This window comes from Fistularia commersonii, chromosome 23 (assembly GCF_037954325.1).
Source record: "Fistularia commersonii isolate RoL2024-O1a breed Wild chromosome 23, RoL_Fcom_v1.0, whole genome shotgun sequence".
Lineage (NCBI taxonomy): Eukaryota > Metazoa > Chordata > Actinopteri > Syngnathiformes > Fistulariidae > Fistularia > Fistularia commersonii.
This window is the reverse complement of record NC_141306.1, coordinates 3,445,892-3,459,741: the sequence shown is the minus strand read 5'-3', so window position 1 is coordinate 3,459,741 and position 13,850 is coordinate 3,445,892. Positions and strand designations below refer to the sequence as shown.

Genomic DNA, 13,850 nt, shown 5'->3' with positions numbered 1-13,850 from the left:
AGTACATCCCGCTGCAGAGCCTCCCAAACCGCAGACGTGAGGTCTGGTAGTAACACCGGTAGTAATACTCCAGTCACTGCGAGCCCATGTTTTTCTTACTTCGGAGTGAGATCAAACTGCTCGCTCACATCACTTCCAACTTGGCCAGACCGGCCGTGTCTCCCTGCCATTTAGCTCAGCCATTGTCAATTTCCTGACCGCAACCCCCGTCCAGACTCTGAGCGGATTATGCGTTTCATTATTTATTTGTATAAAACGCCAGACATCGTAGTGATGTAGTGACTCGTGTTTCTTTGTTTCCTACGCCGTCTGCCCCGGTCCTACTTCGGTTTCGGGCAGGAGTCGGACAAATACGAGAAGAATGTAGTTTGGATAACGAACAGGGCATTCTGTGATTCAGTGGGTCTGAATCAGCACCGTCGTTGCCGCTGTACCGCTTTCATCGGCTTTCAGTAACCCACATTTGAATTTTCCCCCGGACTTAATACTAGAAATATGTCCCCTTACTTTTTTTCTTTTTTTTTTTAACTTTCCGAATCTAATGTTTCTCGTGAAATTTCTTGGCTTACTTCAGCACGTCACAGAGCTCAGTTTAAATCAGGCTAGACATTTTTGCCTGATTCTAAAAACACATTTATTAAATTTTACATGATCAATAAAGTTTATCTTATCTTAGTAAAGTAAATTCCGGCGTAATAGCCGCTACGACGCAGCTAATTTCTGGATTTTTATAGGGTAATTACGGTAGTTTCCTTCTACCAAAAAAAGAAACTGTTTCGGCAAAACCACTTGCATTTACGATAATTCTTCCGATCTGCCGTTTTGCTCATGAAAAAGACACGTAGAAATGCATTTGATGCTGCATTTCAAGTTGCAAGCGATCAGTCTGGCTGTCGAAGAACAAAAAAAAAGCATTTGCGTGATGTACAGGTAGTTGTAAATGTTACCATCATTTATTTAATTAAAACATTTTCCCCAAAAATCTTTCTTGTAACATTTTGCTGCGTTAATATCTCACGTTTCATCGGGGTCACTTGCGGCTTCACGTGTGTCTATTTTTATACTTGTTGGTCTCAACCCGTTCGCATCCTGCTTCTTTTTGTTTATTTTTGTTATCGCTATTGTCGCTCTGTTTATGTTCCTATTCTTGTTGTTATGCTTTTGGTTGTCTATTTTCACCTTTGCTGTTTTATTTCTATTCTGTTGTCTACTGTTATCCTTGTTGTTGTTGTTCGCTCTGGTGTCTATTTATTTGTGGATGTCTATTGCTATCTTTTAGTTGTCTAATTGTCTCTGTATTTATATATATATACATATATATATATATTTATTCCTATTTACGCTGTGACAAAAGAATTTTCCCTTGGGGATCAGTAAACTTTACCTTGTCTTATCTTTTATTATGTACAATTTATTTATTCTTTTAAAAATTAGCATGTGCGGCCTCAGAAAATTTGAATATTGTGATAGTGTTCTTTATCTTCTGTAATGCAATTAAAAAATCAAAAATGACTTTTTCATATTCTAATATTTTGAGAAATGGGATTTTTGAGTTTTCTTAAGATGTAAACCATAATCAGCAATATTAAAATAATAAAAGGCTTGCAAGATTTCAGTTGATTAGTAATGAATCCAGAATGTATGACATTTTTGTTTTTTTAATTGCATTACAGAAGATAAAGAACTTAATCACAATATTCTAACTTTCTGAGACACTCCTGTATAAAAAGGAGCGCTCTATTGTCCAGAATTTGCCTATTGACAAGTTGTTTTGATAAAAAAAAAATAATAATAATAAAAATAATAATAAGCTGTATTTGATGTCAGAATCACAAACATTTTTTTTTCATACCTGGAAAATAGTACCCTTGCGAGAGGGAAAAAAAAAAAAAAAAAAATCTGACAAAAAAATCTACAATCATAATTCTGCGTCTCGGCTTTCCTCTCGCAGGTCAACCGTGCTGCAGCAGCAGTTCAGCAAAGTGAACAAGGTTGAGACGGGCTCGGTGGCCCTGCCGGCCATCATGCGCTCCGGGGCCGGAGGTCCGGAGAGCTTCCAGATGGGCTCCATGCCGCAGGCCAAGCAGCACATCACCAGCGGCCAGATGCACCGAGGACACATGCCTCCGCTGGTAAAACAAAATCACCTGCCGGATCTCCAATAGGATCTCTAAACCTTTCCGAAACCCGCAAAATTTGTGAGACTGTGTCGTTTTCCTGCTGAATCTAGAAATAGGGAAAAAAAAAATGGACTTTTGGAAGAAAGTAAGATTTCCAATGTCTCAGCTTTCATGTAATTTCTTAGAAAAGTCAGGAATCCTTTCCAGCAAAATATCTTGACTGTTTTTTTTTTTTCTCAACCCTTGTGTCGTCTTGCGGGTCAAAAGTGACCCACTACCATGTTTAGCTGTAGAAAAAACACCTTAACCTATTTTTTTCCAACTTCAAATTTTATGACTTTTCCTAAAGAGACCCCATAATTAGACAAAGTGATACTTCTTTTTTGTTTATGTTTCCATGTGGGCTGTACACCACTAGGGTACAAAGATGGTCTTATGGGTCATTTTTGACCCGTAGGACAAGAGGAGTAAACACAATGTTAAGATTGCACGAGAGTTAAGATTCAAGGTTTTTGTTTTTTTTTTTATTAAAAAAAACAAAAACAAAAAACAGATAAAACTGATTCAAATAATTCCTGTAATATTTAATATTCTCTTCCATTTGCCCACATGCTTTTTCTCTGCGCCAAAGAGCCTGGTCGCTTCCCAAAAATGGATTAAAATCTGTTATTTTGCACCACCTGACAAATACTTGAACTGCGCCGTTGTTATTTTGGTTTAAACCATCCCAGAAATGTGTTATCTGTCATTCCTCGGAACGTCGTTCGACACGGCTGACGGATCTCCCGTGTGTCTGCAGACTTCGGCTCAGCAAGCCCTGACTGGAACCATCAACTCCAGCATGCAGGCCGTCCAGGCCGCGCAGGCCTCGCTGGATGACTTCGACGCGTTGCCGCCGCTCGGAACGGACGCCGTGAGATTCCGCTCGACGTTTCCCTACAAAGAGGCGTTTTATCTCGGAATCGAAAAATGAGACGTTTTCCCTTTTTTTTGTCGCAGGCGTCCCAAGCCTGGCGCAAAAACAAAATGGACGAGTCCAAGCATGAGATCCATTCCCAGGTGGATGCCATCACAGCGGGCACCGCCTCCATGGTCAACCTCACCGCAGGTAGGACGACGGGCGTGTAATATGAAATATAAAACCGACCGCGGTGTCCAGCAGTCAATTTCCTCCAAAAGAAGGTTGTAGGTCAGGGGTCGGCAACCCGTAACACCCAAAGAGCCATTTGGACCCGGTTTCCTCAGAAAAGAAAACACTGGGAGCCGCAATTACTTTTTGACGTCTAAAATAAAGGTACCACTGTATAAATTGCTTTTTATTACCTTTACACATTGTATAAACAAGTGTGTCGTGTGTTGCTTCTGAAATTCATAAAATGTTACAGAGAAAATTAAATTTTATTTACGTAATGAACTCATTTTGGGTTTTCAGTGGGTGTAGCGGAGCCTTGACCTGAATTTTAAAAATAAATCGGGAAAAAAATCACTGTGTCAGTAAACAATAAAAGATAAATATTTGCAAAATATCTTCATAAATATTTATTTTACCTGGTTTATGGGACTTCTGCTCCTGAACTTCTGAGCACGGCATCTGCAAATCGGGACTTTACCGGCCGGCGGGTATACCGGCTTCCGCGAGTGTGACGTTTATTTTGAGCGGTGAAAAATAATAAATATAATTTCATTTAATATTTCAAGATCACAATAATCTTCCAACTTAGAACTAAAAGTTAAAAAAAGGAATTAACACAAATGAAATATACGTCAATTAAATATTTATAATTTATTTTCCCAAGCCACTCGGAGCCGCAGTGTAAAGATGACAGAGCGGCGGGTTGCAGACCCCGAAAATGTTTTCTGCTCTGGAACGCAGTGTCAGAATCTCCTCTCTGGTTTTGTTCATTTAGAAAACATTTCCTCACGGAGTTTTCTTTCGATCGACTTCTACTTCAGCTATTTTCCAGGTCAGGGATTTCGCTGAGCTCGCCACTGATTTCATGCTTCTCCAGAATGTACCAAATTGCTGATTTGGCCTTTCCTAAAACTTTAGTGGAAAGTATTTTCTCTGGTTTCCCTTTTATTTTTGTTTTTTTTCAGCTCGATGACAGCTACGAACCTGCTTGGAACTTGTATAAATTTAACACTTGGAATAAACATCGGATTTTTCTATTAGTTCAATTTTTGGGGAAGCAACAACTGCACGGGCCAGGGAGCTGCCTGTCAGTCAAATAATCCGTTTGTCACGAAGCTCTGAAAATGAGACAGTTCTGGAAAAACGGCTTAAATTCCTAAATTGTACATAGAGGAATACCTTGATATGGTTTTACGCGTTCCTTGACTGAGCTCGTAACTCAATGTGCTTGTATATCGAATTAGATTTCCTCGTCGAAAAACACCAGTTTTGTGGTGTTTTTAAATAAGAAAAATGTACTTTATAAATCGAAAATTATTTGTAAAAAAAAGTAATAATTGATATATCAAAGTAAAATATATTACGTAAAAAAAATTAAAAATAATAATAATAATCATAATAAAAATACTGTTTTTCAAACAACTTGATTAGCTCCTGGATCATTTCTGGATTAATTCACATCAAAAAGTGTCCCAACACTGAATTCCTCCAAATTTTGCACCAATCTCTTGCTACAAGAGAAAAAAAAACTATTTAATAAGATAAGATAAGATAAGAACAACTTTATTTATCCCGAAGGAAATTGCTGTGATAAATAAAGTTGTTCTTATCTTATTAAATCGGTTTTTATCTCTTGTAGCAAGAGATTAATATTAGCAAGAGTATATTAGCAATAATTGTAATATTAGCAATATTAGCAATTATTGCAATTATTGCAATTATATTAGCAATGATTGTAGCAAGAGATTAATATACGGCAGACCTAGGAATTTTACAGCCCGCGGGCCACATCTGGCCCGCTTTGCTTTTTATTTATCCGTCCCGCCAAACTTTTTTCTTTTAATATTTCAAAAAATATGTGCAATCAATATTGAATTTAATTTTTTTTCCTTTTTTTTTTTTTTTTAAATTTTGTATGGATGATTACGTACAAAATAATGTCCGTACATGTATATGCTCATTAATGATTTGTAATTTTCATTTTGTTCAATTAATATGATAACTAATTGGCCTGCGCATAAAGATTCAATAAGAAACGTGGCCCGCCAGTCAAAATAATTGCCCACCCCTGATTTATGGTCATGGGTTCATTCATTCATTCATTACGGTATAATCCCCAACAGGATGTCTTCTTTCTATTTAATTTCCAAAAGAAGGTCAATTTCCCCCCCCCACACTATATTTCCTCCTCAGGTGACCCTGCAGAGACGGACTACACGGCCGTGGGCTGCGCCGTCACGACCATCTCCTCCAACCTGACTGAGATGTCCAAAGGCGTCAAACTTCTCGCGGCCCTGATGGAAGACGAAGGAGGAAACGGACAGCAGCTCCTCGGCGCCGCCAAGAACCTGGCGTGCGCCGTTTCCGACATGCTGAAGACGGCCCAGCCCGCCAACACCGAGGTACGCGGCTCCGCGGACGCAGACGGGATAGTTTGTCGACGAAAACTTTTTTTTTTTTTTTCGGTCTGAGTGTCCCATCTGTCGGTCGCAGCCTCGGCAGAATCTGCTTCAAGCTGCCGGAAATGTGGGCCAGGCCAGCGGAGAGCTTTTGTCACACATCGGCGAGACGGACACCGATCCGCAGTTCCAGGTATGCATATCTATCTATTCTAGCGTATAGATTAATTATTTGAAGGTATTTTTTTCTTCTTCAGTCGCTCTTTTTTTGTGAAATACCAGTCAAACGTCAGATGTTGTCCCAAGTTCATGATTTTCTTGCAGAAGACTGAGTTGACTTATATCTAGAGACCAGGTATCGGACAATGGACGTCAAAAATGTACTGAAAACAGGTCCCGCTCCAAGCTTGTCCGATTTATACCTAGCAGGAAGCTTAATTTTAATCTGTGTTTTCAAAATGTACCCAGTTTTTACCTCCGTCTCTCAACAGAAATCGTCTCTCAACAGAAAAAGGAGAGCCCACCGTTATTATGAAATAATGGTAACGCGCGTGTCGTAAAGACTGCTCCGTCTCCGAGGCCAATCAAAACAAGCTCTAAAAAAAATTCAATTCATACAATCATAATTCAACATTTCAATCACATTCCTCCACAAAAAAAAAAAAAAAAATGTCAGCGGGTGACACGAGAAGAGAAAATAATCCTTTCTGGACTGTCGGCGTCATGGAAAATCCCTCCCGTTCTGTGTTAAAATGTTTGTTTCAAATGTTCAGCTGAATGTCATGCGGCGCTTTGGACGAGAAAAGCAAGATTTATTTGAAAGGCAGTTTTGAGGAATCAGACGTTGTCGAGCCGTCGTGTGGATCTCCTCTCCCTTTTCAACCGTAGCGGCAGAACTTTCATTCATTTCTATTTCCCTTTCCAAAGGAAGCCTCGATGTTAGCATTAGCTTAGCCTTAGTCTGAGCCAGCAGATCTCGTCGATAAGCTTCATTCGTATCGGTCAGACAGAAAACCTGCGGTTGGAACAAGAATTTCACTTACTTTCTCACCGTCAACAAGAGCAGCTTATATTCGTCTTAACGCGGCTTTAACTTGAAAGAGAAAACAAACGTTCCCGGTGTGACAAAGCGTGATCGGTCAAATAAACGTAAGAAGGCCATCTCTTGGAGGGATTAAAAACTCAGGGTCGTCAGAGTCACAGTTAGGGAAGGAGGCCATAACCGCCATCACCAAAGTGGCCACCCGCAAAATAGTTTCCCTGAAGAACCGTATGAGATGGAGCGATGGAAATGGGACCAACGCCCACTTTGTCCTGAGTGGGCTTTACAACGGCACCACGACCAAGCTTGCGCAGCTTTCAGTTGCAAAGTTAGGCTAAGCATCAGGGTTAGCTTAAGGCTAATGTTGGTTGTCCGTTGGTATCGGTACCAAGTTTGTGCTCCGTCAACTGGACGATTGGCACTAGTTTCAAAGGATTTAAGCAAAAGTCATCGGGGTTCAGGAAGGGGGGCTATAACGCCCATCGGCAAAGTGTGGATCCTCCAAATCGTTTTTGGAACCTTGTTGTCCCGGAAAGGCTTTCCAACGGCGCCGCTCCCAAGCCTGCGGGATGGATGTTCAGCTCGGACTCCTCGAGCAGCGGTTTTATCTTCAGCTGAACTTTGGAATACAGTTTTGCACAGAATACTTTTCTTATCTGAGGACTGATTTCTAACTTCAGTGGCTTATTGAAACAGAGTTATTGACACTTAACTCTGTCACAATATCACTACAAATCACCGGTTTTAGGATTTTCTATCTTTTTTTTCTCTCATTTATCTCTCCGGCCTCCCGACTACACTCTTTAACTATCAAAATCCATCGCTTCAAAAATATGATGTTAATTCGGTCTTTTCAACACCAATTATTATCATCTTAACTGGTTTCCCCCTCCTTTACGAAGTGTGTTCATTAGCGCTAAACAAGGCTAACTGCCCTGTGTTCGCCCGTGTCAGGACATGCTGATGCAGCTGGCTAAAGCTGTGGCGAATGCCGCGGCGGCGCTGGTGCTCAAAGCGAAAAACGTGGCCCAGAAGACCGAGGACTCTGCCCAACAGAACCGTGTGATCGCCGCAGCCACCCAGTGTGCTCTGTCCACATCCCAGCTTGTGGCCTGCACCAGGGTGAGTACCTCAGATCTACCCGGCAAAGCCTTGTAAAAGACAAGGCTAACTTTTTCTCCCTTTTTTTTTTAGGTGGTCGCTCCCACCATCAGCTCTCCGGTGTGCCAGGAGCAGCTGATCGAGGCCGGCAAACTGGTGGCCAAGTCTGTGGAAGGTTGCGTCGAGGCCTCCCAGGGGGCCACCAACGACGAAGGCCTCCTGAAGCAGGTGGGTGTGGCCGCCACCGGGGTCACCCAAGCGCTGAACGAACTGCTGCAGCACATCAAACAGTACGCCAGCGGAGGCCATCCCATCGGGCGCCACGGAGAAGCCACCGACCGCATCCTGGATGTCACGGAAAACATCTTCAGCTCGATGGGAGACGCAGGTTGGAGCTGAGGCCATACCATTACATTGCATGACAGTCGTTTGGTAGACGCTTTTATCAAAAGCGACTTACAAGAAGTGCAAATTCAGTCACCGAAGATCCGAAGTACTAGTTGTCAGATGTCAGAAGTGACCACTCAACCAAATAGTCATCTCAGAACCATATACATACATACATTCATTTCATTGATAATTGTTTTTTTTGGGGGGGGGGGACTAATTCAATTAGTAAGGTAGTGCTTGGTGAAGACGTATGTTTTCAGCTCATGGCTAAAGATGGGCAGCGACCCCGCTGTGCTGACCTTTTTCGGTAGTTCATTCCCACCACTGAGGAGCCGAGCTTGAGAAGATCCAAGACCGGTTCCATCGGTAGTCGGGGGCTCTTGAGTGATGGGGTGGACGGTCGCCCAGAGGTGGCAGATCGGAGGGGACGGGTAGGGACATGTGGCTTGACCATATCCTGGAGATAAGACGGGGCCGTCCCATCCGAGCACCAGGGTCTTGAACTTGATGCGGGGGGCTATCGGTAAGAAGGGGAGTTGTGTGGGACAATTTGGGACAGTTGAACACCAGGAGGGCTGCCGCCTTCTGGATAAGCTCCAGAGGCTTGATGGTCACCGCCGGGGCACCGGCAAGGAGGGAGTTGCAGTCGTCCAGACGAGTGATGACTAGAGTCTGGATGAGTATCTGCGTTGTATCCTCAGTGAGGAATCTGCGGGTCTTCCTGATGTTGTAGAGGAGGAATCTGCAGGCTGAGAACGACAGTTGGTTGTCTAGGACCGCACCCAGGTTTCTCCCATTTGGGGTCGGTCGGCCTTACCACGGTGTTGTCGATGGTGATGGCCAGGGCTCTGAGCGGACAACCCTGCCTCGGGAGAAAGAGCAAATCAGTCTTGTCTAGGTTGAGTTTCCGGTGGTTAGTTGCCATCCAATCGGAGATGTCGGACAGGTGAGCTGCTATTCGGGTTTCCACCCGCGTGTCTGACGAAGGGAAGGACAGGATCAGCCGTGTGTCGTCGGCATAGCAGTGGTAAGAGAAGCCACATGAGCGAAAGAAGCCGTGTGAGCAAATACCCTCCTGCTGTGACATTTTCCTTAAACATTCTTTCCAAGAAGCTCTTTTTGAGGTTTTGATGTCATCTATGCACACAAGAAGCACCTCGGTGGCAGTGACAGCAATGCAGCAGGCCTCCGGTCTAGAGTTCAGGAACAACTTCTCTTTTCGTTTTTCGCGACCATACTCAGAGCTTTATCCGATATTGGGATTATAGGTCTGATATGATCGTACGAAGACAAATGCATGATGATGGGTATTGCTTTGGTTCTGCCAGGAAACCTTGGGTCTTGCATAATATTGGAGAATACCAAGTACAACCCATGTAGAAACAGCACTCTCATGGTGTGTGCTTCAAACGGAGACTTCACTTAGCAGCTCATAAGACTTAAAGTATCTACTGCTTGCGTCTTGTTGCCAGATAACATAGCGAACCTTGAGAGGTCAAGGGCACTTCATGCCTTGACAAGTCAAGGCGTGTCAAAGTGTCAAAAGGGTAATCTACACGCTCGTAAAACCGTGGGTTGGTAAGATTGTTCAGTCGGTCAGCATTTGTTCCCAATTAAGTGTCTTGATCCGAATTTTGCAGATTTCTATCGTCTCAAGATTATTGCACAATGTCAGGCCTGAGAACTTGGCAACTCAGTGAATTGATCTTGAGTTTATCTTCCTGGGGGGAACAAACAAACAAACAAACAACAAATAATCTACGTTTTAAGTTTGAATACAGCAGAGGGGCCGCTCAGTATGTCATTAGCCCTTTTCATTTCCTCGGTACTTTGAGCTTGTCAACTTGCGTTTGCACTTTTAGATTTTCATGTGGGATCACTAACCCTGTAATACTGAACAGATACTCTCGCCGTGATAAGTCGTGAGAATAGCTAGCGAGAACACGAGATCCAGCGTAACGGTAGGAATGAGACCGAGAGGCGCCGGGACTAGATTGAATCGGGTTGTGGAGAGAAGACCAATCCCGGAAATGCAGAGCCGCCTCGCATTCGGCTCTACGTGCAAAGTCCTCCCGATCCTACCTGACCCGGGGACGTGACCAGAATGTTACCAAAAGTTGCAGCTTTGAGGTCCAGTCGAGACGCCGTCCAAAAGCCCTGGGGGGAAAGGCGGATGCCGCCAATGTCCTCACCAGCTGGTGGAGGTCAAAACTACAATGTAAACAATCCTCGTCAGCAGACGACGTTAAATAATGCATCTGTCTTGTCTGTTGGAGGTCCTCGGTCATCCAGGTCATGGTGAACTCTTGTCCAAATCTTCTTGTCTTGGCAAGACCCCCTGGGATGAGGGGTCAAATGTCGTCAAGTGAAGAAAATCAAGTCCGGTTGCCAAGACAAGAAGATTTTGACAAGAACTTACTAGGCGAAACAGCTGAGGTTGGCGTTAAGGAGGAGCTTTCCGAAGGAGTTATTGAGAACATCAGCGTCCACTGTTTCTCCCTGTTTCAGCTGCTGTGGCCTTTGAAATATTTCATGGAAAGCTAAATTCCTGATGACTGTCTTTTATAAAGGATCTGGTAAAATAAGTCCGTGGCTGATTGCAACTATTTCAGATCACTTCACTTTGCATTTAAAGAGATGAGGAGGCGCACTAAGAAGGCCTCTGCAGACATTTATAGATTTTCCTGTGTGTAAGAATTTCCCTAAGCAACATCAGACGTCCCGAGAACACAATGTTACTTCACTTTCGGATCACTTATTAGATCTCTTTTTTCGGTCTCCTTCCTCTTCCTGTTTTTAACCCGCCAGGTGAGATGGTACGCCAGGCGCGTATCCTCGCCCAGGCCACATCTGATCTGGTCAACGCCATCAAGATGGATGCAGAGGGCGAGTCCGACCTGGAGAATTCTCGCAAGTTGCTGTCGGCCGCCAAGCTGCTGGCCGACGCCACCGCCAAGATGGTGGAGGCAGCTAAGGTCCGTCTTTGTCTTCCCTCTGAGTGTCTCCGCGCCTCATACCGAGTCTGTCTTTTGAGTTTGTTTTGATTCCCCCCCCCCTGATGATACGAGTGCCGTTGACCCCAGGGTGCGGCGGCGAACCCGGACAGCGAGGAGCAGCAGCAGAAGTTGCGAGAGGCTGCCGAAGGGCTCCGGATGGCCACCAACGCCGCCGCCCAGAACGCCATCAAGAAGCGGCTCGTGAACAAGCTGGAGGTAAGAGCGGAAATCCCAGAAATCGGTTGAACGTCCCCTCGTTGGGGAGTCGACAAGACCGGCTGCTCCTCTTGCTGCCAGCACGGAATTTTCTGACCGAGAGGAAGCTCAGTTTGGAACTAAACAAATCCAGATAAAGCATGATGGCCAATAATTCACGCCGACAATCTACATTTAATCTTGACAGGGAATGTCTTTTGGACTTCTTTTACGAAGAGGGGTCTGTTTTCATTTTCCTATTTTCCTCGTCGTCAGCATGGACCACGTGCAGATCCAAACCACGTATACACACTGTGTGGAATAGCAACAAAACCCCAACACTGTAGTTTTTCCATCTTAATGGGTGATAACAGGAACAACTGTTGTCCATCAACTCAAGATGATTTACCCTGTTAGGGTCAGGGTCAGTATTCTTCATACATCGGGCACAGATACCCTCAGATTTCCACTATCCACGGCCAAGACTCCATTGATCTGTCACCTCTTTGTGGTCGGACTGAACTTGTATGACCCGTACAAATATCTTCACCATACAGAAAGATGTTTTTAAAGTCCACAGGCCTTTTCTAGCCCGTGCTTTCTGTCACTATCAACACAGGGACATGCTCTGTTGTTTTAAAGTCATTTAAAAACAATATGGGTGGTGCAGTGGTTTGCACTGGTGGCCTTTTCTGGATGGAGTTTGCACATTCTCCCAGTGGTGCATGGACTTCCTCCGGGTTCCCATTTTCCCCTCACAGTCCATAAACATGTCGGTCCAGAAATTTGGAAATCGGGAGAAAATTGTCTGTATATGTGGCCCTGTGACCGCCTGGTGTATCCCGCCTCTCGCCCAATGACAGCAGGGATAGGCTCCAGCATCCCCCCGGACCCGAAGTGCAGGATAAGCGGGAGTTAATGAATGAATGAACTGCTCATGTAATGTTTGGCAATTAATTTTTTGCTTGTGCTGGAACTCGTCGACTGACCCGTGTCTGTTTCCTGTCAGAACGCGGCCAAGCAGGCAGCTGCAGCCGCCACTCAAACGATCGCCGCCGCTCAGCACGCTGCATCATCCAACAAGAATCCAGGTGCACAGCAGCAGCTGGTCCAGAGCTGCAAGGTAAACCCGTCTGTCCCGAGCATTAAACTGCAGACAGCGTCTTTAAAATTGTATAATATTGCTGCCTCCTGTCACCTAACTGCTATTTATTGAAGGGTCAACCCAAGTTAAGGCCCCAATTACGTTTGGAAAATTTACATATATTTTACTGATTTATTTTACATTCAATTTAATAAAATCATCACGAAATTTGCTATGCGTGTGTGTGTATGCGTGTGTGTGTGTGTGTGTGTGCTCGTGTATATATGTATGTACATGTATGTGTGTATATATGCATGTTTATGCACTTTGTGTGTGTATGTGTGTGTGTGTATGTATATGTGTGTGTGTGTGTACATATATACGTATATACATATATGTATGTATATGTGTATATATGTATAGTTGTACTGTGTGTGTGAATATATATATATAAATATATATTTATATTTAAATATATTTATCTATACATACTTTGTGTGTATGTATGTATATGTTTGTGTGTATAGGATTTATATGGATATATTTTACTGATTTACTTTACATTAAATTTAAAAATATAATCACGGAATTCACTATATGCGTATGTGCATTTGTATGTGTGTGTGTGTGTGTGTGTACAGTATATACGTATGTACATGTATGTATGTATGTATATATGTATATAAATACATCCATACATATGTATATGTATATTTATGTATGTGTGTGTGTGTGTGTGTGTGTGTGTGTGTGTGTGTGTGTGAATAGGATTAATATAGTTAGATTTTTTTCATTCTATTTTATCTTTGGGATGGACACCCTAGTTCTATTAATATGCTGCCCCCAAATGGTCCTTTCTAATTGTTTTGACGTCATGAGTTGTAAGAAATGTTCAAGGAAAGGTCATCATGTTTGTGAAACCTCATATTTGGTCACAATGAAAGACATACTGGCACCAAAAAGGTAAACAGCATCTTTGCTTGTGTGTGTGTGTGTGTGTGTGCGTAATAGCTCGTGGCTGAGCAAATTCCTCAGCTGGTTCAGGGTGTGAGAGGCAGCCAGTCTCAACCTGACAGTCCCAGCGCTCAGTTGGCCCTGATCAGCGCCAGCCAGAACTTCCTCCAGGTAACACGAGCTCACACTGTCCGAGCCGCTGGCCGGCCGCAAACCCGTAGTGAACAATACAAAAGCGACGGCTCACATTTCTATTTAGCGCGCAGCGCGGTCCGTGAAAATGTCCCTTTGTTTCTTGCAGCCTGGCGCTAAGATGGTTACCGCCTCCAAAGCCACGGTTCCCACCATCAGCGACCAGGCGTCAGCCATGCAGCTCAGCCAGTGTGCCAAGAATCTCGCCAGCGCTCTGGCCGAGCTCCGCACTGCGTCCCAGAAGG

The 13,850-nt window shown here is 43.8% G+C and overlaps 1 protein-coding gene across 1 annotated transcript in view; it reads left to right on the top strand.

Moving 5' to 3' along the window:
- tln1 (talin 1) overlaps positions 1–13,850 on the top strand; it is a 79,017-nt gene that overhangs the window by 31,657 nt on the left and 33,510 nt on the right. Inside the window, exons 14-25 of the mRNA XM_086170153.1 lie at positions 1,952–2,132; positions 2,920–3,033; positions 3,120–3,228; positions 5,446–5,654; positions 5,746–5,844; positions 7,648–7,815; positions 7,888–8,182; positions 10,993–11,159; positions 11,268–11,396; positions 12,385–12,498; positions 13,471–13,584; positions 13,715–13,849. Of these exons, the coding sequence (XP_086026279.1) occupies positions 1,952–2,132; positions 2,920–3,033; positions 3,120–3,228; positions 5,446–5,654; positions 5,746–5,844; positions 7,648–7,815; positions 7,888–8,182; positions 10,993–11,159; positions 11,268–11,396; positions 12,385–12,498; positions 13,471–13,584; positions 13,715–13,849 (1,834 nt within the window). The remainder of the gene's footprint in view (positions 1–1,951; positions 2,133–2,919; positions 3,034–3,119; positions 3,229–5,445; positions 5,655–5,745; positions 5,845–7,647; positions 7,816–7,887; positions 8,183–10,992; positions 11,160–11,267; positions 11,397–12,384; positions 12,499–13,470; positions 13,585–13,714; position 13,850) is intronic.